At 44.4% G+C, this 27236-nt stretch overlaps 1 protein-coding gene across 4 annotated transcripts in view; it reads right to left on the reverse strand.

Annotated features, from left to right (window-relative positions):
- LOC148036686 (Mitochondrial inner membrane translocase complex, subunit Tim44-related protein) overlaps window positions 1–27236 on the reverse strand; it is a 126246-nt gene that overhangs the window by 20888 nt on the left and 78122 nt on the right. For all 4 annotated transcript variants that reach the window (XM_087678735.1, XM_087678737.1, XM_087678736.1 and 1 more), the window contains exon 6: window positions 11583–11675. In XM_087678735.1, coding sequence (XP_087534861.1) covers window positions 11583–11675 — 93 coding nt within the window. The remainder of the gene's footprint in view (window positions 1–11582; window positions 11676–27236) is intronic.

Below are 27236 nucleotides of genomic sequence, written 5' to 3' on the forward strand. Positions count from 1 at the left end.
GTCATACACATAAAGATAGACTGACTGAAGAGTAACGAAAGCTTGATATTCTAACACTCCCCCTCAAGCTCAAACCATCTGATAAACTCCAAGTAGCTGTCTGAAATATATGAACTTTTCTTTACCAAGAGACTTGGTAAATATATTTGCTAGTCTTCGCATGAATCACGTCAATCTGCCTTGTAAGAACCATTTCTCTGATGAAATGGTAGTAAACCTTAATATGTTTGGACCTAGCATGGTAGACAAGATTGCTAGCCAACATAACACTGTTGAGGTTATCACAATGCAATCTCACTCTACTTTCCAGCTATATTCCCAAGTCTTTCAGCAATCTCATTAACCAAACTGCTTCGCAAGCCACTAGGGCAGCCCCTCTGTACTCAGCTTCTGTACTAGACAATGCAATAGTAGGCTGTTTCTTACTCTGCCAACTGATCATACTGCTGCCCAATCCAAATGCATAACCATTGGTTGACCTCCTGTCATAGGCACAACCAGCCCAATCAGCATTAGTAAACCCTGTCAAGTCAAGGGATTTTCCATATGCATAAAACAGCCCATAATCTGTAGTACCCATTACATATCTCATAATCCTCCTGACTGCATCTAAATGTGGTTTGCGAGGCTTCTGCATGAACTGACTAATCAGCCCCATAGCATAGCATAAGTCAGGACGGCGGGTAATAGTCAAGTATATCAAGCTGCCCACCATCTGTCGATACATGGTCACATTCTCTATGTCATTCCCAACATCAATCTGCAGCTTGACATTCTGATCAAGAGGTGTCTCGATAGACTTGCATTCAGTCATACTATACTTCTGTAACATGTCATGAGCATACTGCTTTTGTAGCAGCCACATACCTTGAAGCGTAGAGACTATCTCAATCCCAAGAAAATATTTTAGTTCACCAAGGTCTTTGACTCTGAATTTAGCCTGTAAACATGATTTAATTTCAGCAATGCCCTCTTCATCATCACCAGTGATGATAAGATCATCTACATAAACCACTAGAAACACATATCCATGATCTGTCTTCTTCGTGAACAGACTGTGATCTGCGTCACCCAATCTAAATCCATGTTGCTGTAAATAACTCCTGATCCGAGCATTCCATGCTCTAGGTGCTTGTTTCAATCCATATAAAGTCTTTTTCAGCTTACATACATGTGTAGGAAAGTTCGGGTAAACATAGCCTTCAAGTTGCTCCATATAAACTTCCTCAACCAAATCACCATTCAAGAAAGCATTCTTGGCATCCATTTGCCATAATTTCTAGCCTCTGCATGCTGCCAAAGCAATGACAGTTTTCACTGTTGCCATTTTAGCCACCGGACTGGAAGTCTCCTCATAGTCAACGCCATATTGATGTGCATACCCTTTTGCAACCAGCCTGGCCTTATAGCATTCTAACAAACCATCTGACTTGCACTTAACCTTGTACACCTATTTGCAGCCAATGGAAACTTTGCCTTCAAGCAACTCAACCAATTTCCATGTCTCATTTTCAGCAAGGGCTGCATACTCCTCATCCATGCCAGCACACCAGTTATCATCTGTAAATGTATCACCAAACTTTGTAGGTTCTTTGTAACCTATCATACTAGCCATATATGCATAATGGCAGGCTAAATAACCAGTGTATGTAAACCTGTCGACTGGTTTTCTGACTCTCTCAGATCTCCGTAACTGTGGCTCACTCTGAGCTTGCCTCTCATGAGACAGTACATAACGACCCTGCCTTGCTCCAGGCGACATAACTAACGGAATACCCAACTCACTATCCAAACTATCACTGCTGAATGACTCATAACCTGCTGTAAGTGGACTTGTCACATCCTCAAGCATCTTTTATTTTCCCTTATCCAATCTCCCCCTCACTGACATATCCGTGTCAGTGGACGTAGGAGTACGACTCTGCTGACCAAGGACTTACTGTAGGTGACCCATCACCTATAGGACCACTCATAGATGTACTCACTGTAGGTGTATTTTCAGTATTACTAGTGCTGGTTGATCCATCAGTAGCCACTACAACAGGATTACCATACCACAATGCCAGCTCATCAAAAACATCTCTGCTAATCAATGTCTCATGTGTAGACGGTACATAACACTTGTATGCTTTCTAGTCTTATGCATAATCAAGGAACACATTCTTGACAGCTTCAGGATCCAATTTCTTCCTCTTTTCATCAGGAATATGTACATATGCAATGTTGCCAAATACCTTCAAGTGTGAAATGTCAAGCTTATGACCATACAACCTCTCATATGGAGTTACATCATGAATCCCTGTTGTAGGGGTTCTATTCAATACATAGACAGAAGTCACTACTGCTTCAGCTCAATAACCATTTCACAAACTCTTCTCATTCAGCATAGCTCTTGCCGATTCCATCAGTACCCTATTTTTCCTTTTTGCTACACCATTTTGCTGCGGTGTATAGCTGCAAGTTAACTATCTTTTGATCCCATGTTTAGCAAGGTACCTGTCAAAGTAATTAGAGACATATTCTCCACCTCCATCTGATCTAAGACATGACATTTTACAACTCAACTCATTTTCAGCATACTTCTTGAAATCCTTGAGTGCATCAAACACATTATTCTTATGTTTCAATATGTAAAGCCAAGTATACCTGCAGAAATCATCAATGAAGGATACATAGTAACAAGCACCACCAAACGAAGCATTATGAGACAGACCCCATACATCTGAATGTACCAACTGCAAGGGTCATGAGCTATTCCGTACATGTCTCATAAATGGAAACCGTGCTTGCTCTCCAAACTGACATGCATCACATACATGTCCAAAGTCATGATACTTGAACTTAGGTAGTCCAAGCATTATGCCATCTCTTTGGCCTCTAGTAATCAATTTGTAGCCATTACCATATTCTTCAATAAAGCATCTATCTCAATTAAATCTCACCTCCAGATTCTGTTTTGCCATCTATCCAACTAACAAAAGATTCTTGGTTATTGTAGGTACATGTAGTATATCATGCAAGCTCCTTTTCTTGCCATTAGGCATCAACAATGGAACAATTCCTATGTGTTGAGTATCATCCCCAGTACACACATAACCACGTAAACCTGCAACCATCTCATCAAACCATTCTTCATGGGGTATCATATGATTTGAAGCCCCTAAATCAATGTACCATCTCTCATCTCTGTTCTGTCTAGATGCATTCTTAGACACATGCTGCATGGCAAACAACCTGTCAACCTGCTCATCATGAGCACCACTAGAAGATGCATAGTGCCCATGCTGTTTGCCCTTTGCCTTCATATCTCCCTGCTTCTTGTAACAATCCTTTACAATGTGTCCATATCTGCCGCACTTATTAACAGTCCTTATCTCTGTTTAACTGATCATTTGACTGCCATGAACCAGATCCACCACCTCTAACATGGGGTGATCTCCCCCTGCCTCTAAAGCCATCACATCCATGATGGCCCTGTGTATTTGTGCCATGCCAAGCATTCTACTGATGTTGTCCATAAGAATTTCGAGTGCCTCCTCGATCTCGAAAAGAACCACGGCCTCTGCCGCCTCTACCACACTGGCTAGAGTAAAGAACAGTGTCTCTGCTTTGAGACGCACTAGAAAATGTATTCAACCCAAGCTTAACTTCCTCATGCAGCAACAAAGCAATCAACTCATCCCAATAAGGGGATTCAGCTCTCACAAAAATAGACGTATCAAATGCTTTATACTATTTACCAAGTCCATTCAATGTCACTGCAATCATATCATCCTCAGACACTGAAGATCCAATGGTAGCAAGCTGATCCGCTATGTTCTTGACCTCTATAGTGTAGGCCTGAATGCTTCTGTCATTCCTAGACATGTTATTGAATTATTGCTTTAGCTCAATCTTTCTTACATGTGTTATATTTCCATAATTCTTCATGAGTATGTCCCATCCATCCTTTGGGGAATGGCATCCAGTAATGTGTATAACCATAGCATTTGAGATACATAAGGAAAACTAATGTAACACTTTGCATGCTCTCTCAGTCCATAGCTTATGAGCCCTTTTTTGATCATTTATCGGATTCCTTTCATGTATTTCAGGTTCAATCTCATCACCTGTACATAAGTCCCAATAACCTCTGCCAACCAAAAAATTTCTCATACGGAACTTCCATAAAGCAAAATTTTTGTTGTCAAGATTTTCTCCCATAATTTGAGTAATGTTGTCAGTGCCTTGAGCATTTGCCATAGTTGCAGCTTAGGTATTCAGTGATGTATACAACCTGTAAGTATTTGACTCCTTTTCCTATAGTTCAGGACCAGTTTTCTGCTATTCACGACAGTTTCCTGCAATTCATGACAGTTTTCCTGACAACCTGCTTGCTGTAAATTGTATTCCAACAATGAAAAAACACAGTCAACTGAGCATAAACCAAGCTCAAATTAGTTCAAAACATTCTATGGTAGTGGCAAAATATCGCAACAACAAACTATGTCCATACAAGTATCAATGTTTGTACTATATGCAAGTAGCAATACCAAATACAGCCAACCCACTACTAAAATCAGCAGTATTTTCTCTATTAAAACAAGAGTATTCAGACCTCAAAACAGTCCCAAAACATCTCATTCAATTGCCATTCTATGCAAGAGTTGATACATGTCCAACCGGTCAAAATATATTGCATGTATGTCAAGTGAAGATGATAGGTATTCTTCCTGCAAACAATAACCAGTCAATACCCTGGTATAACCAGCAACAAATCAGTCCAAACTTTAGACTTTCACCAACACAATATCCCAAAAAGCATTTACCACTCAAGTGGTATGATCCAAGCATTTGTCACTAGCAAATAAGCATCACATATACTTCAACCCTGTAGGTATATTGTTTCTAAATTCAGAACAGCAACCAGTTCACTGTTTCCAGCCTATAAATAAGCTCCAAAACTGACCATTTAACACTCCAATATCATGCTCAAATGCATGATAATAAGGACATATACATTGTTAGGATAAAAGCCACCAATGCCTTGGAATCACCTGCTGTTTACTGCAGTAAACAACCAATCTGCACAAGTATGTGCTGAATATCTCAAAATCTGTGAGAAATTTGAAAAAACTTTTTTCTGCAAAGTTATAGACCACGTCAAAACGGTCAGAAACAACAGACCGTTTCTCCAAAAACCATTCCTGTAGCCAGATATAGCTTTTGCAAAAAACGGGCTGCAGGCACAGTCTCCTTTGATGACGTTTTCTTCATATTTGATGTCTTGATGTCAAATGGCCAGTGTCAAGCCTTCAAGCTTCAAGCGTTCAAGCTCTGATACCATGTTGGAAGAGAAGGAGAGAGACTGAGTGAAGCGGAAGATGAGCCTCAGCTCATTGTTGTTCTTTTTTCATTATTCTTCCATCATACTAACTGAAAGAGACTTATGCACATAGGTATGACTAATCAAGACTAACTGTGGTTAAGTCACTAACTACACCGACTTATTGAATGTCACACATGTGTACAGTTGTATCCAACTAATGTCGATCACACATAAAGATATACTGACTGAAGAGAGTAACGGGAGCTTGATATTCTAACACACCTCACCTTTCCTCATGCAGCCTTGCTTACACCGGATTCCCATGGTATACTTCTAACATTAACTTGGTATCAGAGCCCAGGTTGTTGAGATTGGATAGTAAGACCTTAACCAAGGTGTGGCTTGAGGGGAGGTGTTGGAAATGCAATCCACACTTGTTAGAGAAAACTAGCTCACTATTAGTGCAACGGCAATGTGTTGAGACTAGGTTTGATTCCTATGCCAAATGGAGAAAGATTTCGATAATGGGATAGACCGGAGGTCATTCATCACCTTAAGGTTTTGGGGGCTAGATGGCTAGTCGAATCATGGGAAACTTCCGGTTAGATGCACACTAGCATGAACAATACTAGGATGGGTGACTTCCTGAGAAGGGGAAACACAAGGGTCCCCACCTAGTTTCTGATTGTACCTAGCAGAGCTAGGAGATCAAACCAGATATTACCCCTATACTATCTCCTCTTGGAAGGTATGACATACTCTTCACCACCGATTTCTACTGGGTGGAGCTAGAGACTAGTGTATCTTCATACCCAACTACAGAGCTAGATGTATACAGCTCCATATATCCCTCCCCATTGTCCCTCTATTGCATCCCTACTATCCTGTCTTGTATAGTATATCACCATCATTCATCACAATTTACTACATTGCACTTTGATATTTACTGACAATCATCATTGTACGTGGTATTGTGTCATAGGCTAACTTTGGCCTCAATAGACATTAACACTTCTTTCTTTCTTTCTTTCTTTCTTTCTTTCTTTCTTTCTTTCTCTTCAAACGCCTTGTACGGAAGAAGAAACGAGACTACCTAACGAAAGCAGAAGCAGAGATATATCAGCTATTTTTGGGGCGGGACAGCAAGAGCGCATGGAAGATGTTTCATGAAAGACATGCCTCCATATAGATTACATCACCAAATGCTTGGCTTGACTATGGGAGACAGCTGTATGACCTGTCAGGACAGCCACCTATGCAGCCCCCACACGCTTGTAGGCCAACATAGTGGTCTTTCTTCACATGTAAAATGGTTAGGGATACAATCTATAGATTACAAAATGGAAGGGCACAGGATGAGGATGGACTAGTAGCAGAACATTTCTCACATGCTGGTGACATATTAGCACCCATATTAGCACATATGTTCAATAGAGCAGTATGTGAAGGTTTCCCTATGAGTTGGTCAGACAATACTATAATTCTGCTATTTAAAAGTGGTGATCCCCTGATTCCTAGCAACTATAGGACTATCATGATCAGTCATTCTTTGGCCAAGATATATGGATCTATATTGGAGCATGAACTCAGTGAGTGGGCTGAAATGCAAGGCAAGAGAGCACAAGGACAAGCAGGTTTCAGACTGGAGCATATTCTCACACTTAAGCCATTATTGAGGAGGATCGAGCCCGAGACAAGAGGATCTATTGTTGCTTTGTAGACTTTCGCAAAGCTTTCGATATAGTGCCTCGTACACACATCATGCAGAGATTGTAGGACATTGGAGTACCAGAGGGTATACGATGGGGTGTCTATGCATTATATGAGGCAGTGACAGGTCATGTACAAGCACCTAAGGGGCTATCAGAGAGGATTGACAGTACTATAGGAGTGAAACAAGGATGTCCACTTTCACCCACATTGTTTGGTCTATACATAGATGAAGTGTCTGATTACATAGACAGAGAAGGAGGAGTTGGAGCCAACCTGGCAGGGGTGCTAATACCGATATTACTGTATGCTGATGATATTGTTCTCATTTCAGATTCACCGGAGGGTTCGCAATGCCATCTAAATGCTTTGCACATCTTTTGTAGAGATAAAGACCTCACAGTGAACCTTGGGAAGACCAAAACCATGGTTTTCAATACTTCAGCAGCATGGGTGACTAGATCTATGTACCAATTCACATTTGGGGGAGACATACTAGAGCATGTAAGGGAATATGTCTATTTGGGAGTCACTTTCTCTGGCCCACGTTTTTCGTTGAGAGGGGTGTCAAAGGCACCTCTGGCACATGGATACGCAGCACTAGGGGCACTTGAGAGTCAATGTGCTCACATACAGTTCCAAGAGCCCCGCACCAAACTTTGGTTGTTTGACACCCTCGTCACACCTACATTACTGTATGGAGCAGAGGTATGGGGTTGCAGCTTGTACCATAGGCGCCTTAGCCCACTCACTAATCAGATTGGAGTAGAGAGGGATTATTATGATGGCTGGGATAGCATGGAAAGGCCATTGATCATGATGATAGCATGCATGATTAGGAGTAAGCCCTACACCCCACACCCCATTGTCAGAGCAAAGCTAGGGGCAACACCCATAGTCATGGAGGCACTCTTCAAGGCAATTACCTTTTGGCACAGACTATGGGAACTTCCACGCCATAGATACTCTAGATTGGCACTAACCTCATCTAGACAACTAGCAATAGGAGACGAGAAGAACTATTGGTTTACACAGATGGCTATTTGGATGAGCCTACATGGTTTGGATATTGACCGTCTTCCATCTTTGGATTATAGCCTTGATTGCCCTACACTTTCTCTCAACTGATCAAAGTTGAACCAGGTGATTAGAGCTGATATCTTGAGGATTGAGACGGCAAGGACATGGATCCACCCACCACTCCCTCTAGGATCAAGGATGAAGTTTTACAGGAGTCATTTCTTGTGCCTCTCTGATGATGGTTTCACTATTCGGCCAGCATATATGGACAACCATCTCTCCCATAGCGTACGGGTTGCTATCGAACAGATTCGCACCTTCTCACATAGGCTCCAGATGGAGTTAGGCAGATGGACAAATACCCTAGCAAAGGATAGGACTTGCTAGCTTTGTGGTCGAGAGCCTGAGACGGAGGAGCACTACATATGCAGATGCACAGTATACTATGACATAAGAAGACGGTACCACTGCCTCTTCCGGGATGGATTTGGACCCCTTCGTCGCGTCATGGAGTACGAGGACCAGAGATGCCTAGGTCTCTTCCTCCTGGAGCTCGAGAGGCACCGAACTGCACTACTACAAAACAGGAGGCCAGCTCACCCAGAGGGACACACACAGAGAGCAGTGACAGACTTCTTCTACAGAGCCGACCCTACTGACACTACCAGCCTAGCAGAGACAGAGCCACCCCGCCACACACCTTACAGACCACACCGTGGAATCACATTGGATAGAGCCATTTCCCTTTCTCGAGCACGACGACCCCGTCTACCAGGACCACGTCCGAGGAGGCCACACCACAGTTGGATTAGAGCCATTATCACGAGACACCGCAAACTCACCACCAGGCATATTAGTGAAGCAGCTAGGGACCGCATCATAGCTGAGATCATGTGAAGATCTTCAGACCAGCTACAGCCCATAGTCTCCACTACACTTTCGTACATGGCTAAATCAAATCTGGTTCTCCTTTCCTTTCTTTTTCTTTTCTATCGATGGAACAACACTACACATGGTTCAACCCTAGTATAGCCCCATCGTATAGTTATTTTCAGTATTGTTTCATAGGCCACCCACTTACTTGTAATGTTATCTTTACCTTACTGATGAGATAACATTAGACATGGATGTAATCTGGATTTTGTCTCATAGGCCACATTGGCCTTATGTAGACGTTAATATATCTTTCTTTCTTACTTTCTTTCTCAAACTAGTTGTTTGAAATCTTTTGCAATTTCAACTACTATTCTAAGTCTAGTCCCATAAGTCTCACGCTACCATTGGTGCATTTCTCCAAGATTACACTCTCCCACCTTTAAAAAGCTCTTTCTCTCTTCCTTACCAAACATGATTCTTGGTATGCATTCCTTTATGTGAGCCAACCAAGTCCATATTAGGGCATTCCCTGCAAATACCCGCCTCGGGTTGTGCTAAGAAATTTTTCTTAGCATCCATGATGGAAAATCATATGATGAGGCCATGCTCTTATAAGCTCTCCCCCATGTCAATTTGGTTATCTACTTTCTTATCCAACCTCCAAGCTGATACATATAGAGTCTACGTGATATCCTTCTTCATGTACAAATGTTTGGTGTACTCCACATTTTCGTGTACTTTAGACCCTACTACCCTCCACATAGTACTCATATATTTCTTTTATACTCTTCTAGGGTCATTAATGATGGTGGTGGTGAGAATAGGGTTTGAAAGTTCTTTTTGCCCTTCTTTACCCATTGTATCCATTCCTCTACTTCCTCCACTTACTTTTGGATTTTTTTGATAATGGCATGGTTTATAGCTTCTTAATGGTGCTCCTTTTTCAATCTTGTGTTCCTAATTATGAGGCTTAGTCCAAAACCTCCTATGGTTTGATTCGAAGAAGTCCAAGGATTATTAAGCTAAGGTGGCTTGGAAGACCATCTAGCATCATCAAATAATTCTTAAAGGGAGGCTTAGGGATTATTGATCCAGAATACCAAAACCAAACCCTAGTTGTTAGTCCAAGGTCACCTACCACGTGCCAAACTTGGAAACTTCTCTTGTGGGAAGGCTGACAAGAGTGTTCTCCCCATTTCAAAGGAGATTAAAGACCATCTCTCAGGTAGATCTTTACCACATTACTGACTACCCTCCCCATATCATCTTTTCTTCTTAGTTTTCTGCAAGTTTAGCAAACCCTACAAAAGATGTTAGAGCAAAGGCCTCCATGTTGTCAAGAGGAGATTGGTAGACAGCCAATCATGTAGAACCCACATTATGGCCGTGTGAGGTTGCCCAACTAGTTCGGAGAGGGCCTCCAAGATAAAGTTTAACTAAAGCATAACGTTGGTGTGTGTCAGCTAGGTCGGGATATCACCTACTCTACAAGGGCCAGATACATGCCACGATCTTCATCATCAAGGTTGGCTGATGGTGCAAATATGGTCACTGAAAGGGCTCATGTGCATTTGTGGGGATGGAAGCTGGGTAGAGCCTCCAAGTACTAGATCCTACTACGTCACCATCATAGCTGTGTGAGATTATTGGAGGATTATTGGTAACCTCACAAGGTGGCACATTTGGAAGGTATCAACAATGAGAGCCTTCCGATATATGCCCCCTTGGCAGAGCTCTAGTCATGCATCATTCACTCCCTTGAAGGCTGTTGGAAGGAACTTTAAAGGGACTCCTACTTATAAATGGCAGCTTCGGTAGGAATAACTACATAGTTGGGGTTGCCATAGCTTGTCTTTCGCCCTATGAGATGGCAAAACCTAGCACTCTTATCCTCCAACATGTCTTCTTTCTTCCATCCCTCAGAGCACCCTGAGAGGCCTTGCATATATATGTGATTTGTTTGCATTCAGCTCCAACTAGACAGTTCAGCACTTGTACTTTGTTAAATTTTTTTCTAAATAATATAATCAGCCACATGGATTTTTGGGAAAAAATACTTGGACAAATACTTTTCATACACTCTGTGACATATGGGAGAGGCTGTAAGACGATTTTGAATGGATGAGGAGAGATGCTTTTATATACACATCGGATCTTGGCATCTTCTTTTGCCTAGACCCTCGTATAAGTTCTAGAATAATAGCCCACTAGATTGGTTGTTCACTGAATGATTGCATTTATGATGTCCTTAGCTGCTCTTTTTAGGGCCTTCTTTGTTTTGTATTTTTAAGATTTTCTTTCTTTTTGCCCACAGGCCCACCGGGGTGGTTTTGGGTCTACTTTGAGGTGTCCTTCCTAGAATTTCTTTTCTCAGAAGAAAAAAATTCATGAGAGAGAATCACTTTAAGAGTTTGGCCTTGACACTCGGTGCCACTCAGCACAAATCTAGCAGCTAAGGATGCCGTATCTATGCACTCGTAGCAGCATTCATAAGTAGTATGAATGCACATGGAGTGCTGGTTTTGCTTGTCAAACTTCACACTTATCATTTACAAGTTCAATTACTAGCCAATGCACAGTATTGGCAGATCAATATAACTTAAAATCGTTCAAACAATGTTTCACACTTTTACAGCTGCAATATGGAAAGCATACCAGATCAAGGTACCTGTTTGTACAAGTCAGCGGCTTCTTTATAGAACTTTTTCTTGTTATATCCCGTCTTTTGACGTAGCTGTGCAATTGCAAAAGCAGTCTTCAACTGCAAGAAGAAAAACCAACCGAACCACTATAAACTTACAGTATAAACAAACAGCACAAGTAACAGATAAATACCATGTTGGATCTTTGAAGAACCCAAATCTCAAGAGCACTATATTTCCAAGCATCCACACAACTACTGCCCATATATCACAGAACTATGATTGATAAACTTGTCAAACTCACAAATTTTGGAACGTATAAACATGAAAAAGTAGACTTATCCTACAAAACATACAAGATTGCCTTTTTGTGGGGGGGGAAGAGATATCAAAAATGATCATCCATATCTTTAATTAAGGGCGAAGAGGCTTATTTTGCAGCCTGTAATCTTCTTCTTTAGGCACTGTTTTGAGTCCCACCACACCTACCACTGGTTGTTCCTTCAAGAGCTCTGCAGCCAACGGCTGTAGACTCCTTGAAAAAGTGATCCTCTTCTTTGAATACATTTTGGGGTCCATCACATATATCACTAGCTTTCCCTTGTAGCGCCATGCAGCAAACGGGCAAGCCCACAGCTGTGGCATCCTCCATGAAAAATAAAGAGCAACAAACACCGTGAAAGACCCACCAAGTTAAACTCATTAGGCTGCACTGCGGCTTGCAATTCTTGTTCTTTCAACTGTAAAAGGAAGCATGCTGCCATTAAGCACCATGCCACTTGTTTGCTTTATTTTGTCCTTATCTTCTCAGGACACTATTGTCCTAAATTTATGATTATCAAACAATGCTTCCGCAAAGGCACCACCTCTTTCTTTCATGCAAACACCCCTTCCATCCCCAATCCTGTGACAATGCACATAATGTGAAAGCAAAACAAAGCCTGGCAAAACAAAGACCCGGCACGAACATGAGATAAGAATTAATCAAGGACAAGAAGAAATACCAGAATTGGATATATCATAAGTATAGAAACATGAATATATACTTATAATCACAATGGTTCTGTGAACAACCAATCTGGTGGGCTATAATGTCAGACCACTCAGTATATCATAAATACAATGGTTGTGTGAACAACCAATCAAACAATGCTTCTACAAAGGCATCTTCCTTTGAGTGAACACCCCTTCCATCCCAAATCCTATGACCAACAAGGACAATTTAAAAATACCAGAATTGGATCTCTCATAAGGATAGAAGCATGAGTGCATACCAATCAGGCTCAGCAGTCACAAGCCAACACTAGAATAGGCTCACTTAGCCTCTTCCTACTTATTTTTGGGCATGATTTCCACTAATAATATCTCAAAGAAAATCCCCTTGAGGTATTACAAAGTACAAAGATCCCTGTAAAGAGCAGCTCAGTAAATCATAAATACAATGGTTGTGTGAACAACCAATCTGGTAGGCTATAATGTCAGACCACTCAGTATATCATGAATACAATGGTGGTGTGAACAACCAATCTGGTGGGCACAAGATTAGGCTCACCTGGTCTCTTCCTAATGTTCAAAGTACAAAGATCAATGTAAGTAGCAGCTCAATAAATCATAAATACAATGGTCGTGTGAACCAATTTGGTCGGCTATATTGTAAGACCATATGAGGTGTAGGTGAAAGGATGCGTTATTACTAGGAATTTTCTTAGAGAAAATTTTCTATTAACAGCGCATCTCAAAACTTCAAGGGGATTTTCTAAGGTCAAAGAAGATTTATTAATAACACCTTAGAAAATTTTCAATTGGTAACAACTCAAAGAAAATCCTCTCAAAGCCGGAGGTTTATAGCATGGCTACACCTTGCAGTCCAAATACACCAATGTAATAATACTAGCAATCCACTCCTATCTATGATTGTGTCCTTAAGTCCATTGTGTCTGCAAGTAGTTTGAAGTGGAGATCCTACTCAGCTGCAGGCCAATGATTAAATAGTGGCTGTTTTGAAAATCCTCAGATCCACATGTTGCACCTCTATATGTGCCAAACTATGGCCCCAAAGTTGTAACCATACTCTCTGATATGCCATAAAAAACCATCCTAAGGGCTCTCCTCTGCACACATTGAGCACTAGGACAAACTCATAGACAAAACCTCCGCATCTCCTTTGGCTCACCACACCTCGCACATGCCAATCTGGCCTTGCCATAACAAAGCCATGTACCAACTACTAAGTTCACTAGCCATAGGGAGAGAAAACTTTCAGACAACAAAAGATGAACTCAATGATATAGAGCTTGGAGAATGGAATCCATATACCAAGTAACCAAAGCATGAGAGAGTGTACAAACCACACATATCGAGAGCAATAAGAGCAATGGTCCCGATTTCCCTCTTTCCAATCAAGAATGCGCTTGTGCTAAGTGTCAAGAGGACGAGATGGAGCACAAATTACATAGGCCAAAGATAGAAATAAGGTGGACCAATCAGCCAATAGAAAATAGGCCAAAAAATACAAGTTGGCCAGCATCATAGATGATCCTCCAGGTCAATGTCCATAACCCAGCATGCTAAGCTGCCCAAAAGAAATGTCCATACAACCCATGAGATGAAGAATGCTAACACCTTATGTCGGATCATTGTTGACAAGTACAATGAAATATACAATGACAAAGGAGACAAAAACCCACCAAAGTAGCCAAAACTTGGTCACAATAACCACCAAAATGAGATCTCAATGCAAATTCATGATCCAGTAACATAGAGGCCATGTTGAAAATTCCATGGAGTGATAGATGTCTAAGCTCATAAGTCTTTGGCCACACCATCATACTTCGGAGGCAATTTACACAAAAAACCCTCACCAAATGAGCTTTCGATAGATCTGGCTGCATGTCTACATCTCTGTCACTTGCAGGACAAATGTTTGAACCATATCAATAAACCCTAAACCCCATAGTTAGCAATTAGCCATAGAGTGTAGAAACCTGCATTATCAACGGAGCTCATACGTGAGCTGGTAAAACCAACCTTTCTTCTAGGAAAGGGTGGTAAATAACCTGACTAACCAACACTTACAGCAAGCAAGAAATTCATAAATCTAAGCTACAATTTATTGCTTTAATAAGAGAGAGCCCACACCCAATTGGCCCCAAAACTGGTGACTCTTCCAGTATTTCTGTCGCTTGTATTCCTCAAACCTTGTGGTACATGGAGAAGGATCTCCAACCAATTGACCCATCTCTCTACAAATTCAATAATGACAGGCTGTCAAAAGTGATCAGCGGCATAAAGCCCAAAATCGCCCCTTGAACTGATGCACATTCAAGCACAAATTGGATCAACAAGCAATCTTTGTCAGATCCACTGCAAATTCTCTAATTTACAGAAATCTCTACAATCACAAGGCTGTAATTTATGGGCATGCTTCTCGAGGTGGCTGAGAAACCCTAATTACAACAACAATCAGATTTAATTACAACAAACAATGCTGGATGCTTTCAGATTTTTTGAGAGGAAAGAGAAAACTAAAGAGAGAGAATGTTTGAAATGGTAACTCTGATGGAAATTGTGATAGTGCCAACAACTTCAAAAGGAGGGTAAAACTTTGATGCAAGCACAACAACAGAGCTGTCAAGCCCTCCTCTTTGCCACCACCTCTTACTTAGGCAGAGAAGAAAATTGTTGCCCTTGTCTTGTCATGCATGCAATCTGCTTTTTATGCTCAACAACTGATCTGTTGTGAGAGTCCACAATGGAAGAGAAACTCGAACACAAAGAGAGAGAGAGAGGAAGCAGAGGACGAAGGAAGAATACTGCGCTAATTGAAGAAGAATGCTGACACAATGATGATGGACTGATCGATCCCTCCATGCAGCCCAAAGTGCCAGTGAGGGCACCACATCAGGCTAATGACAATGGCAACACCAAGCACGGAGAGTCGAAGAGTCAGAGTGTCGAAGTGTGCACCTACAAAGGAAAGACTGAAGACTGAAGAGTGTGTGTTTGCCAAGTAGGGGGGCTAGCTATAAATAGCCAAAAATACCCAAATATGGCCAACTTATTGTTGGATTTCACTCACGCCTATGCTCACAGAGGAGTGTCGGTGATCACTAGGAAACTGGGGCACTTTTTACTCTCGATACGAGAGGTTTTTTCCCCCATACTTATTGTCTTCTTTCGTATGTGCTTATGTCACACACTTACAGGCACTTATCGTGTTTGGGTGTGAACACCCCCTACAACCCTAAGATTTAAGGGTTGTACTTTGTACTTTCAAGTTACACTCTTTAAGTCTATTGCATTGGGTGTTATGCTTCACTCTCCACATTGTCTACTGCACTCTCAGCTAAGCTTTGATCCTCTCTCTTTCTCTCTCACGTTTGGTATCAAAGTTGAGACTCTGCTCAGGTTCAACTCTACTCAGCAACCGCGAGCTAGGAAGCAACCACCACTGCCAAGCAAGTTCGTCACCTATGGCGCCAAGAAGCACAATTGCGCCACCATCCTGCAGCTCGCCAGTCCACCTGGGAGCTCGCCCGCCAAGTTGCCTCTGTCCTCGCTTCCCTGCCTTCGTTACCCCTGTCCTAGCTGCGCCGCCTATGCCATGTCCGCCGACTCGCCTGAAGTGCCGTCTGCACCTATCCGCCTCTAGCCATACCCGCCCCTGAAAAGCGCAACCTGCATGTACCCTGCAATAACCAGCCCACCTGTGCGACGCCCGCAAACTCGCCTAGAAGCACCACCACTGCCCCTACAGCCCGTCAGTACTCCATTTGCCTGTCTGGACCTCACGCATCCGCCACAAATTTTGGGTCTTTTGTATTTTGGGAACACATTGGCACAAGTACAACAATCTCAGTGAGAAATAGACTGGTTTGGACAATTTTGGGGCAAGAAATTTTGGGACTTTTGCTCATACGGCGTTGCTAAATATTTAATGCACCTTGGACTGCATGCATTCCAAACAGTTTAGAGAGAGAGTACATCAATGTACTAATTGCAACAAGCTATTTGCTATAATTTCTGGAAATTTTGGAGATTTCCAGGTTATTCCAGTTTGGACATTGCTCTTTTGCCTTCTCTTGATATTGATTATCGTGGCAAATCAAGGAGGAGATGTATTTACCTATGTATCCAACGAGGACAGATTGGATGGTAACAATTACTCACTTTGGTCCTTCATGATGAAGAATGTACTTGTTGCAAAAAATCTTTGAGACTATGTCAGAGATAGTCAATTTGCTTCTAGAGGAGCAAACAAGAAGAAATAGTGGTGTGGATGTCATAGCCTCTAAGCAAGCTTTTATGGCTAGACAGAAGGGCAAAGGCAGCCGAGTAAAGAATGCTTTGTAGAGCACTGGGACTTCAAGCACTTCACGGGGAAGTAAAAAACAAGGGGGCACGCAAACCAAGAAGAGAAATGCAATTATTGCAAGATGTGAGGCCACTACATCATTGAGTGTAGAAAGCACATCACCAAGGAGAAAAAAGAGTCAGGAATATCAGTTTCTAATACTCCTTCCACTGCTACTGAGTTAGCGTCCTTTGTTGTAGATAGGACTATTGCTTTTACACATGCAATTATGACACTTCTTGGGCTGATCGAGCATTTAGCTCTACTGAGGATGCAGGCACTTGGTTTTTTGATAGTGGTGCTTCTAGGCACATCACATCTCGCAAAGATTTATTTGCTTCTGTTGATGCAGCTCCAGTTGGCAAGTCTGTACAGTGTGGCAACAATGCATCATACCCTATTAGAGGTATTGGGGAGATTGTGCTCACAGCCATTGATGGCTCTATTCTCTGCCTACAGGATGCTTTGTTTGTTCCAGGTATAAAGAAAAATCTACTCTCTATTTCTTCTTTGGCACGTTGTGAATTGCAGGTCACCTTTGATGATGACACATACATGGTGAGAGACAAGAAACACATGGCTTTGGTCTTGACTATCACTTATGTCATGGGTTATATGAGTTGAATGCTCTTTCAGTTGATTAGTCCGCATACTTGGCATCCACGCTTACTCCTGCTATGATACAGACAGAGTTATGGCATACTCGAATGGGACATGTGGACTATGGTAGCTTGATGCTCTTACAACAAACACAGATGCTAGATAGACTACCTCTTCAAGAGAGACCTCTTGAACACTTGTGCAAAGGATGTATTTTGGAAAAAATGCATCGGTTTTCGTTTCCCCGTGATGTTGCTTTTAGAGCCACAGCCAGGTTACAGATAGTGCATTCAGATCTATGTGGGCCTATGCAGACAAAGTCATTGGGTGGATGTTACTATTTTGTGACTTCTATTAATGACTTTACTCACTTTTACTGATCTATTCTTTGGTGAAAAAGTCAAAAGTGTGTGATGCATTCTTGGCTTTTGTAGCACTTGTTGAAAACCAATCTAACTGTAAAATAAAGACTCTCCGTTCGGACCAAGGGGAGGAATATATGTCCTCTATACTGAATTCTTTTTTAAAGCAAAAGGGCATTGTTCATCAATTCACTATTGCTTAAACTCCACAGCAAAATGGGGTTGCAGAGAGGAAGAATCGGTCACTCATGGAGATGGCCAGATGTATGCTGAAAGAAAAGAGCCTGCCACATAGTTTTTGGATGAAAGCCGTAATGTGTGCTTGCCATATTTTAAACAGATGCCCCACCAAAGCATTAAAGAATATTACGCCTTTTGAGTCATGGAAGAGCCGAAAACCTTCTATTAGGCACTTTCGTACCTTTGGGTCTCTTGCATATGCACACATTCCCCAGGTACTTAGAAAAAAGTTGGATAACAAGGCTATCAAATGCATTTTTGTGGGATATAGCAGTGAGAGCAAAGGCTATAGACTCTATGATCCTATCTCTAAAAAGGTATTTGTAAGTACATATGTACTATTTGATGAAAAACCAGAATTGTCTCTTGCTAGTTTTGACACATATCAGGCTGCCCGTGATGTATTTGAAGGGTTGCTGCCCATTTCATTTGGTGATTCAGCTGGAGTTTCAGCAAGTGAACTTAATGTTCAGCCAGCTGCTCCATTGGAAAATGCAAGAAATCAGCCATTGGCTGATCTGAGTATTCAGCAAAGTGCTGAAACTGAAATTCAGTAAGAGCTTATGCATAGTCAAGAGGCAAGACAAATGCCTAGATGGTATTTACAGACTATGAAAGATAGTCATCTGGATGCACCCATGGCTGGTCATACTAGAAGGCAAGCTCGTATGCATGATACTGCACATACCATGGAGTTTGTTATAGCAACAAGCACAGTTGATGATGAGGAGCCTGAATGTTTTGAGGATGCACAACAAAGTGTGTATTGGATGTCAGCAATGTAAGCTGAATTGGATTCTATCACTAAGAATCAAACATGGGATTTAGTGTCTTTGCCCTTTGGGAAGAAAGCCATTGGAACAAAATGGGTCTACAAGCTGAAATGGAATGCAGATGGATCCATTGACAAATATAAGGCAAGGCTTGTAGCTAAAGGCTATGCACAAAAGAAAGGCATTGACTATGAGGAGACATTTGCTCCTACCTCCCAAATGACTACCATCAGGTCTATGGTTGCTTTGGCTGCCCATTATGGATGGACTGTGCATCAATTAGATATTAAAACTACATTTTTACATGGGAAACTTCGTGAGGAAGTTTATGTATAGCAACCCATTGATTTTGCAATTGAGGGATCCAAACACTTGGTTTGCAAGCTGAAAAAGGCATTATATGGTTTGAAACAAGCTCCTAGAGCTTGGTATTCAAAGATTGATGCCTTTTTACTCAGCCAGGAGTTTATAAACAACTCATCTGAGTCTACCCTTTACATATGTAAAGAGGGGGGAACCATGCTGATCATTTGTCTACATGTTGATGAACTTTTGCTTATAGGGACACATGCTGATCAGATTTCAGCATTCAAACAAAATTTGCAGCAAACTTTTGAAATGTCAGACTTGGGGTCTTTGCATTATTACTTGGGCATTCAGTTCATACATGATGCTAGAGGTATTGGTTTATCATAGTCAAGATACATTGGTAAACTTCTTGAGAAGTTTGGCTTACAGGATTACAAGCCAGTCTCTACACCAATGGAACCTGGACTAAAGCTGTCATTATATGATGACAGTGATTTGTTTGATATACATACATATACTCTAGCAGTTGGATGTCTTATTTACCTATGCAACACTAGGCCGGACATACAATTTGCAGTTTCAGCCTTGAGCAGATATATGCATCAGCCACGCATGTCACATTGGCAAGTTGTTAAGCATGTCTTTTGTTACTTGCAGGGTACTAGATCTCTTGGATTGCTTTATGCCAAGGGGGGACCACTGCAGTTACATGCTTATAGTGATTCTGATTGGGCTGGTGATTATAATTCACGTCACTCCACTAGTGGCAATTGTTTCTTTCTTGGCTCATCTTGCATATCTTGGCTTAGCAAGAAACAATCCACTGTTGCCACATCATCATGTGAAGCTGAATACAAGGCAGCTTTCACTACCACAGTTGAATGCGTATGGATTAGATGCTTGCTAGCTGATATGCCTACTCCTTTGTTCACTGACAATCAGAGTGCCATTGCAATGGCACGGAACCCAGTGTTTCATGCACACACGAAACACATTGAGATACATTATCACTTTGTCAGAGAGAGGCTACATGCAGGTGATATCAGCCTTGTCTATTGTCCTACTACCAGTAATGTGGCAGACATCTTCATCAAAGCTCTTCCTCATGACAAATTTGAAGCATTTCGCAATTCTTTAAATTTGATCTCCTTTGGTGGCACATGATCCTTCTACTTTTGATCACTCTTCACTCCAGGGGGGTTTGTTGGGTTTCACTCATGCCTACGCTGACAGAGGAGTGTCGGTGATTAGTAGGAAATAGGAGCACTTTTTACTCTCGATACGAGAGGTTTTTTCCCCCAGACTTATTGTCTTCTTTCGTATGTGCTTATATCACACACTTACGGGAGACCCACCTGAGTTTTGCAGTGTGGAACTGCAACGGAGCTATGAAGACAGATGCAGGATTATTCCAGGAGACCTTCACCGGCAAGGACATCGTCCTCTACACAGAAACCCACCAAAGCCCAGGCACCTACTTACCAAAAGTGAGGGGATATAGATGGGAGACGGCATGCCGCCCTAGAGCCCGAACAAAAGGAGGGACCCGAGGGTCCGGAGGGGTGGCTGTGTTGTACAAGGAGGAGCTATAGCCCATGGTGCAAGTCATACGGAAAGATGAGGAAGCCCGGTTCATGTGGATCCGGATACACACAGATCGCCCCCGAGACATATACATGGCGGTGTGCTATTTCCCACCAGCACACTCCCCATACACACCACAGAAGGGCGAGTCACCATACCTACCACTGTACGAAGATATCATGCACTACTCCAGCTTGGGGGATGTCATGTTGGCTGGAGACTTCAACGCACGCACAGCACAAAGGTAGACCCCCTTCTTCGAGAGCGAAGACCACATTACAAAGAGATTGCACCGGAGGAGATAGGACTCAACTGGGCGTCACAGGACACAGCTGAGTGCACCGAATATGGCGAACACCTACTGGCGTTAGGAGGGGCACACGGACTGGCCATCCTCAACGGCCTCGACAGATGGCCCGGGTCGGATGCCCTCACATGCTTCCCACACAAGCACGCAGCCAACTGCATCGGACGGGGGACACATGGAGCACCCACACAGAAACTGGGAGCAAGCACAGTGGACTATATCCTCGGCCCTCTATCACTTATCCCCAACATCCAGTCCTTTAAAATATCACCTCGCCCACTCGCAGTGGCTGCCGACCATGCATACCTACAATTTGACATAACCTGCAGGTATGACCTAACCCCCCCAGCAAGCAACCCCCCAAGATTCCCCAGGTACCACTTTACCAGGCTAACTGCGAGCGCATACTCCGACCATCTCTATTGGAGCCTGCAAGAAATGAACCCCCACGCATCCCTGGAGGAGGTCACAACACAGTTGGCAGGCACACTACACACCTCAGCTGCCGAATACTTCCCCCACACATCCCCCTCCCCCCACCCCCACCCCTCCGAACAAGAATGTCTCACAGAATAGCTGGTACGACGCAGAGTGTAGAGAAACCCGGCTCCGTCTTCAACAAGACGAAGCACGGGGAGTACACACGCATAAACAGGTACGCTTGATCTTCCGTCGCCTAGTGCGACGGAAGAAACGAGTCACACACTTGGCACGCATATGCAACCTCACTATACCAAGTACCCAAGCAGCCCCAGCTACCCCGGCCCCCGGGAGCAGACCCGGATCATCCACATTCTTCAGCACGGGGCGGGTTCGGGACGCCATTGACAGACTCCAAAATGGCCATGCCCAAGACCACGAAGGCTTGGTAGCAGAGCATTTGACCCATGCTAGAGACATACTGGCACCTCTCCTAGCACACATGTTCAACAGAGCCCTATGCAAAGGCTTCCCAGCCAGTTGATCAGCCAACACCATAATACCTATCCTGAAGGCCAAAGACCCCATGGTTCCCACGAACTACCGAATAGTCATGGTTGGCCATGTATTAGCCAAGCTCTATGGATCCATACTGGACCACGAGCTGAGCAAGTGGGCAGAGCAACACCAACACCGAGCAACAAGACAAGCAGGGTTTAGGAGGGGGTTCTGCACCCTTGACCATATCCTCACACTGAGAGCCATCATAGAGGAGGGCAGAGCACATGGAAGACGGGTGTACTACTGCTTCGTGGACTTCCGCAAGGCCTTTGACACAGTCCCACGAGCGAGGCTCACGCAGAGACTACAGGAACTAGAGGTATCAACCGAAATACGATGGGGGATACTGGCACTATACGAATCGGTAACGGGCCGAGTTCGGGCACCGGGAGGGCTGTCAAAGGAGATCACCAGCACCATCCGAGTCAAGCAGGGATGCCCACTCTCACCCACCCTATTTGGCCTCTACATCGATGAGATCTCAGAGTACATAGATAGATTGGGCGAGGTGGGATCGAGCCTGGGAGGGACACTGATACCTATCTTACTATATGCGGACGACATAGTCCTCATCTCCAGCACACCCAAAGGGCTACAGCGCCAACTGGACGCACTACAGGCCTTCTACCAAGACAAAGACCTAACTGTGAACCTGGGGAAAACCAAGGTCATGGTGTTCAACATGTCAACCCAATGGCTCCGTCGGTCGGTACCCCCCTTCACATACGGTGGAGAAACCGTGGACGTGGTCCAAAGATACGTCTATCTGGGGATTACATTCTCTGGACCGAGATTTACCCTGAGAAAAGCCGCGGAAGATAGACTAACCCGAGGCTATGCAGCCCTCGGGTCAATGGAGAACCAATGTGCCCGCATACAGTTCCAGAAACCCCGGACAAAACTCTGGCTTTTTGACACCTTGGTCATACCAACCCTCCTGTACGGGACTCCCATATGGGGGTCCAATCTCTACCACACGCAGAGGGCCCCACAGGATCAGCCAATGCCTGAGGAGGAGGCCACCTATGTTGGATGGGACCAGATGGAGAGACCCCTAGTACTTATGATCTCACGGATGATCCGAAGCAAGCCCTCCGTACCACACGAGATCATCCGCGCAGAGCTGGGGGCACCGCCCCTCGTGGCTGAGGCCCTCTTCTAGACCGTGACCTTCTTGCGCCGAATATGGGACCTGCCCCGGCACCGGTACCCCAGACTCGCCCTGAAGTCATCCAAACAGCTAGCAACACAAGGGGACACGGAGTGCTGGTATGCCCGAACAGAGACCTGGCTACGGCTCCATGGCCTGCACATGGACCACCTCCCCCCACTACAATACAGCCTAGACTGCCCACACCTGGAGCTCAGCCGAGAGGAGATAAATCGCATCACCAGAATGGATATCATCCAGACAGACACCGACCCCCACATCGGAACTAGAAACCAAGAAGGCTTTCTACCGAGAACACTTCCTGCATATCTCCCCGAACGGCTTCATCACCCGCCCAAGCTACATGGACACACACCTGTCTCACGGGGTCAAAAGTGCCATCGGACAGATCCGCACGTCCTCACACCAACTACGGGACGAAACGGGCAGATACGGGGCCAACCCCCTCCCCCCAGAAGACCGAATCTGTCAGCTCTGCCATCTCGAGCTAGAGACAGAGGAACACTATATCTGTAGATGCCCAGTGTACTATGAAATCCGAGGACACTTCCACTGCCTATTCAGCGAAGGATTCGGACCACTTTCCAAGGTGATGAAATTCAAAGACCAGAGATGCCTGAAGCTCTTTCTACTGGAAATACGACGCCACAGAGACCACCTCTTACGAACCACGGAGCAAAGACAAGGAGCCACCAACCAACACACACTCAACGACTTCTACCAAATACCAGCTACCCTCCCCACCACCGAGGCCCCACCAGCCCAACCGGCCTCCCGGCCCCCGGGGACCACCTTAGAAATAGCCACAGCGAGAGGTAAAGCCCGGCGACCACGCCCCGCCGGCCCCCGTCCCCGCAGAAGACACTGGTCGAAGATACAAGGGATACTACGCCGCCATCGGAGGGCCCTGCCCCGCCGCTTTAGCCTCTCCATGCTAGACCGACCCATGCGGGACATCTTAGGATGAACACCCCAGGAGCAGTTCCACACCGCACTGGGAGTACCTCTAGATTGTATCTAGTCCAGATATCATTTTGTACCTACTCAATTTAGTTCAACATAGCATAAATGTTAGCTTCACTGGGACTTTTGAAATCTCCCAGACATTTATATGCAACATTTTGGTCTCATAGGCCAACTTGGCCTGTTGTAGACGTTAATATAACTCTCTCTCTCTCTCTCTCTCTCTCTCTCTCTCTCTCTCTCTCTCTCTCTCTCTCTCTCTCTCTCTCTCTCTCTCTCTCTCTCTCATCAAGGGAGGCCATAAATGCCGGCCGGCCGGCAATAAATGCTGATCAATGAAGGGAAAAATACCAAAAAAAATAGAGGTGATCCCGGAAAAATCCCAAATCACAATGACAATGTCTGGCAAGTGTAGACAGACTATGGAAAGCAATAACTAGCCTAGGAATGCACACAGGAAGCCGACAAATAAAGAAAATGCACCTAAATTGCCAAAGCTCCTATGTCTCTGTCAAACTCTAACAAGAGCTTACAACCAAGAGATAACGGATTGACATAACTAACATAGGCAAGTTAACACCCCCTCTCAGATCTTGGGAATGTTTGAAGACCCAACAACATCATGTGATGGAGCATAGAAACCTTGGGCAAAGGCTTCGTGAAGAGATCCGCCACATTGTCCTCCGTAGAACAATAAGCCACCGCTAACTCGGAATCCAGGATCCACTCTCGAACATAGTGGTAGTAAACCTCCATGTGCTTCATGCGAGCATGAAACATAGGGTTCTTTGCCAGAGCTAGAGCACTCTATTTGTCCACAAGCAACTTCCTAGATCCAAGCTGAGAAAAACCAATCTGTGCCAACATGCAGCAAAGCCAAACTGCCTCCATAGCTGTAGAACATAAGGCATGACACTCTACCTCTGTAGAAGAAAGGGCAACACTAGGCTACTTCGTATTGCTCCACGAGATTGTCAGAGTGCAGCGGTGCGGAAGCGTAGGACTGAGAGAGAGAGAACGCAGAGAGAGAAGGGAGAGAAAGAGACAGTGGACGATGAAGATTTGCTGTATAAAGAATGCTGAATACAAAGATATACACGGGCGCAGTGCGCTGGACTGCGTGTCTCCACCTCGACGATGCGACCTGCTGTCCACCTCGAAGTCTGCTGCAGTCTGCACTGTCTGCTGTCTGAAATCTGTGAACAGAGACAGAAATCTGCACGGCACCGGTCTGTAATCTGCAACAGAGAAGAGTGGCCAACCTGCTGGAAACGTCGGGTATTTATAGCCGAAAACTGCCACGAACTGGGGCGCCAGAAATAGGGCGCAGCCTGGAATAAGTCGGCTGCATTAAATGCAGCCGACTGGGCTGCAGGCAGTCGGACTGCCACGTGGCAGTCCGACTGCACAGTCCGACTGACTGTGCAGCTGCCCTCCAAGACAGGCTATGATCTGTCACGTGGCAGTCCGACTGCACAGTCCGACTGACTGTGCAGCTGCCCTCCAAGACAGGCTATGATCTCTGACACCCCCTCTCAGAGCCTGGACAGGGCAGAAGCCTGAGGGATCTGGAATGTTGCCGAAGTAGAGCCTGAGGAAGCGCCTTCGTAAACAAATCCGCAAGATTATCCTCCGTCTTGCAATACTCCACAGTGATGGTCTCATCCAAAAGCTTCTCTCGGATGAAGTGGTACTGGATCTCAATGTGCTTCGTCCGGGCATGAAAAACAGGGTTCCTCGCCAAGGCAATGCAACTTTCATTGTCACATCGCAGCAATGTAGGACGAGTCTGGGGGCACCCAAGCTCCTCCAACAATCTCCGAAGCCACACAACCTCGCATGTGGTGGAAGACGCGGCCCGATACTCCGCCTCAGTAGACGAAAGGGCTACCGTGGGCTGCTTCTTGCTACTCCATGAAATAACACCTGCACCCAAAGTAAAGCAGTAACCTGTTTTAGACCGCCTGTGGTCCACGTCACCGGCCCAATCCGAGTCGCTCCAACCTGCAAGTACAAGATCTGACCCATCTGTCCCTGCGGGGTAATGAATCCCCAAATCAGACGTCCCTCTCAGATACCGAAGTATCCTCTGAGCAGCCTGCCAATGCACCATCTTAGGTTCACTCATGAACCCTGCCAAGAGCCCAACAGCAAAACATAGATCAACCCTGGTGTTGAGAAGCCAAATCAAGGACCCTATCAACTGTCGATAGCGGGATGCATCCGCCAAAGGAGAAGCTGAATGGGAAGTGGCCTTCCAGTTCGGATCCATAGGAGTAAAGAGGGCCCGACAATCTTCCATCTCAAAAGACACCAAGAGCTCCTGTACATATCTCTGTTGGGAGAGAAAGATCCCCCTCTGAGACTGATAAATCTCATGGCCTAAAAAGAAATGAAGTAGCCCCAAATCCGTCATCTCGAACGTCCGATGTAAAGCTGACTTTGTCTCCTGGACCTGCTGTGCATCATCACCTGTGACAATCAAATCATCAACATATAATACAAACAGCACACAACCATCCTCGGAAGTGTGAACATACAGCTGCGGATCGGCCTTGGACAGCCGATATCCCAACTGAGACTGGAGGAACGAATCAATCTTCTCGTTCCAAGCTCGCGGGGCCTGCTTGAGGCCATACAGGGCCTTCTTCAACCTGTAGACTTTCCCATCTGAAGAACCAAAGCCAGGAGGCTGCTCAACGTAGATCTCCTCCTTCAAATCACCATTTAGGAAGGCCGACTTCACATCCAACTGATAAACAGGCCATCTCCTATGGCCAGCCAAAGCAAGAACAGCTCTAATGGTTGCCATACGAGCTGTGGGGGCAAAGGTGTCATGACAGTCAATCCCTGGGCGCTGGGCAAAACCCTTAGCAACAAGGCGAGCCTTGTGCTTATCCAAAGTACCATCACTGAGATATTTGGTCTTGAAGACCCACTTGACTCCAATCACCTTCTTCTTCGGGGGGCGTGGCACAAGTGACCAAGTGCCATTCCTCACAATAGCCTCCAACTCAGCTTCCATAGCTTTCTTCCA

This window comes from Lygodium microphyllum, chromosome 5 (assembly GCF_053477565.2).
Source record: "Lygodium microphyllum isolate KBCC chromosome 5, Lygodium_microphyllum_v1.1.10, whole genome shotgun sequence".
NCBI classification, from domain to species: domain Eukaryota; kingdom Viridiplantae; phylum Streptophyta; class Polypodiopsida; order Schizaeales; family Lygodiaceae; genus Lygodium; species Lygodium microphyllum.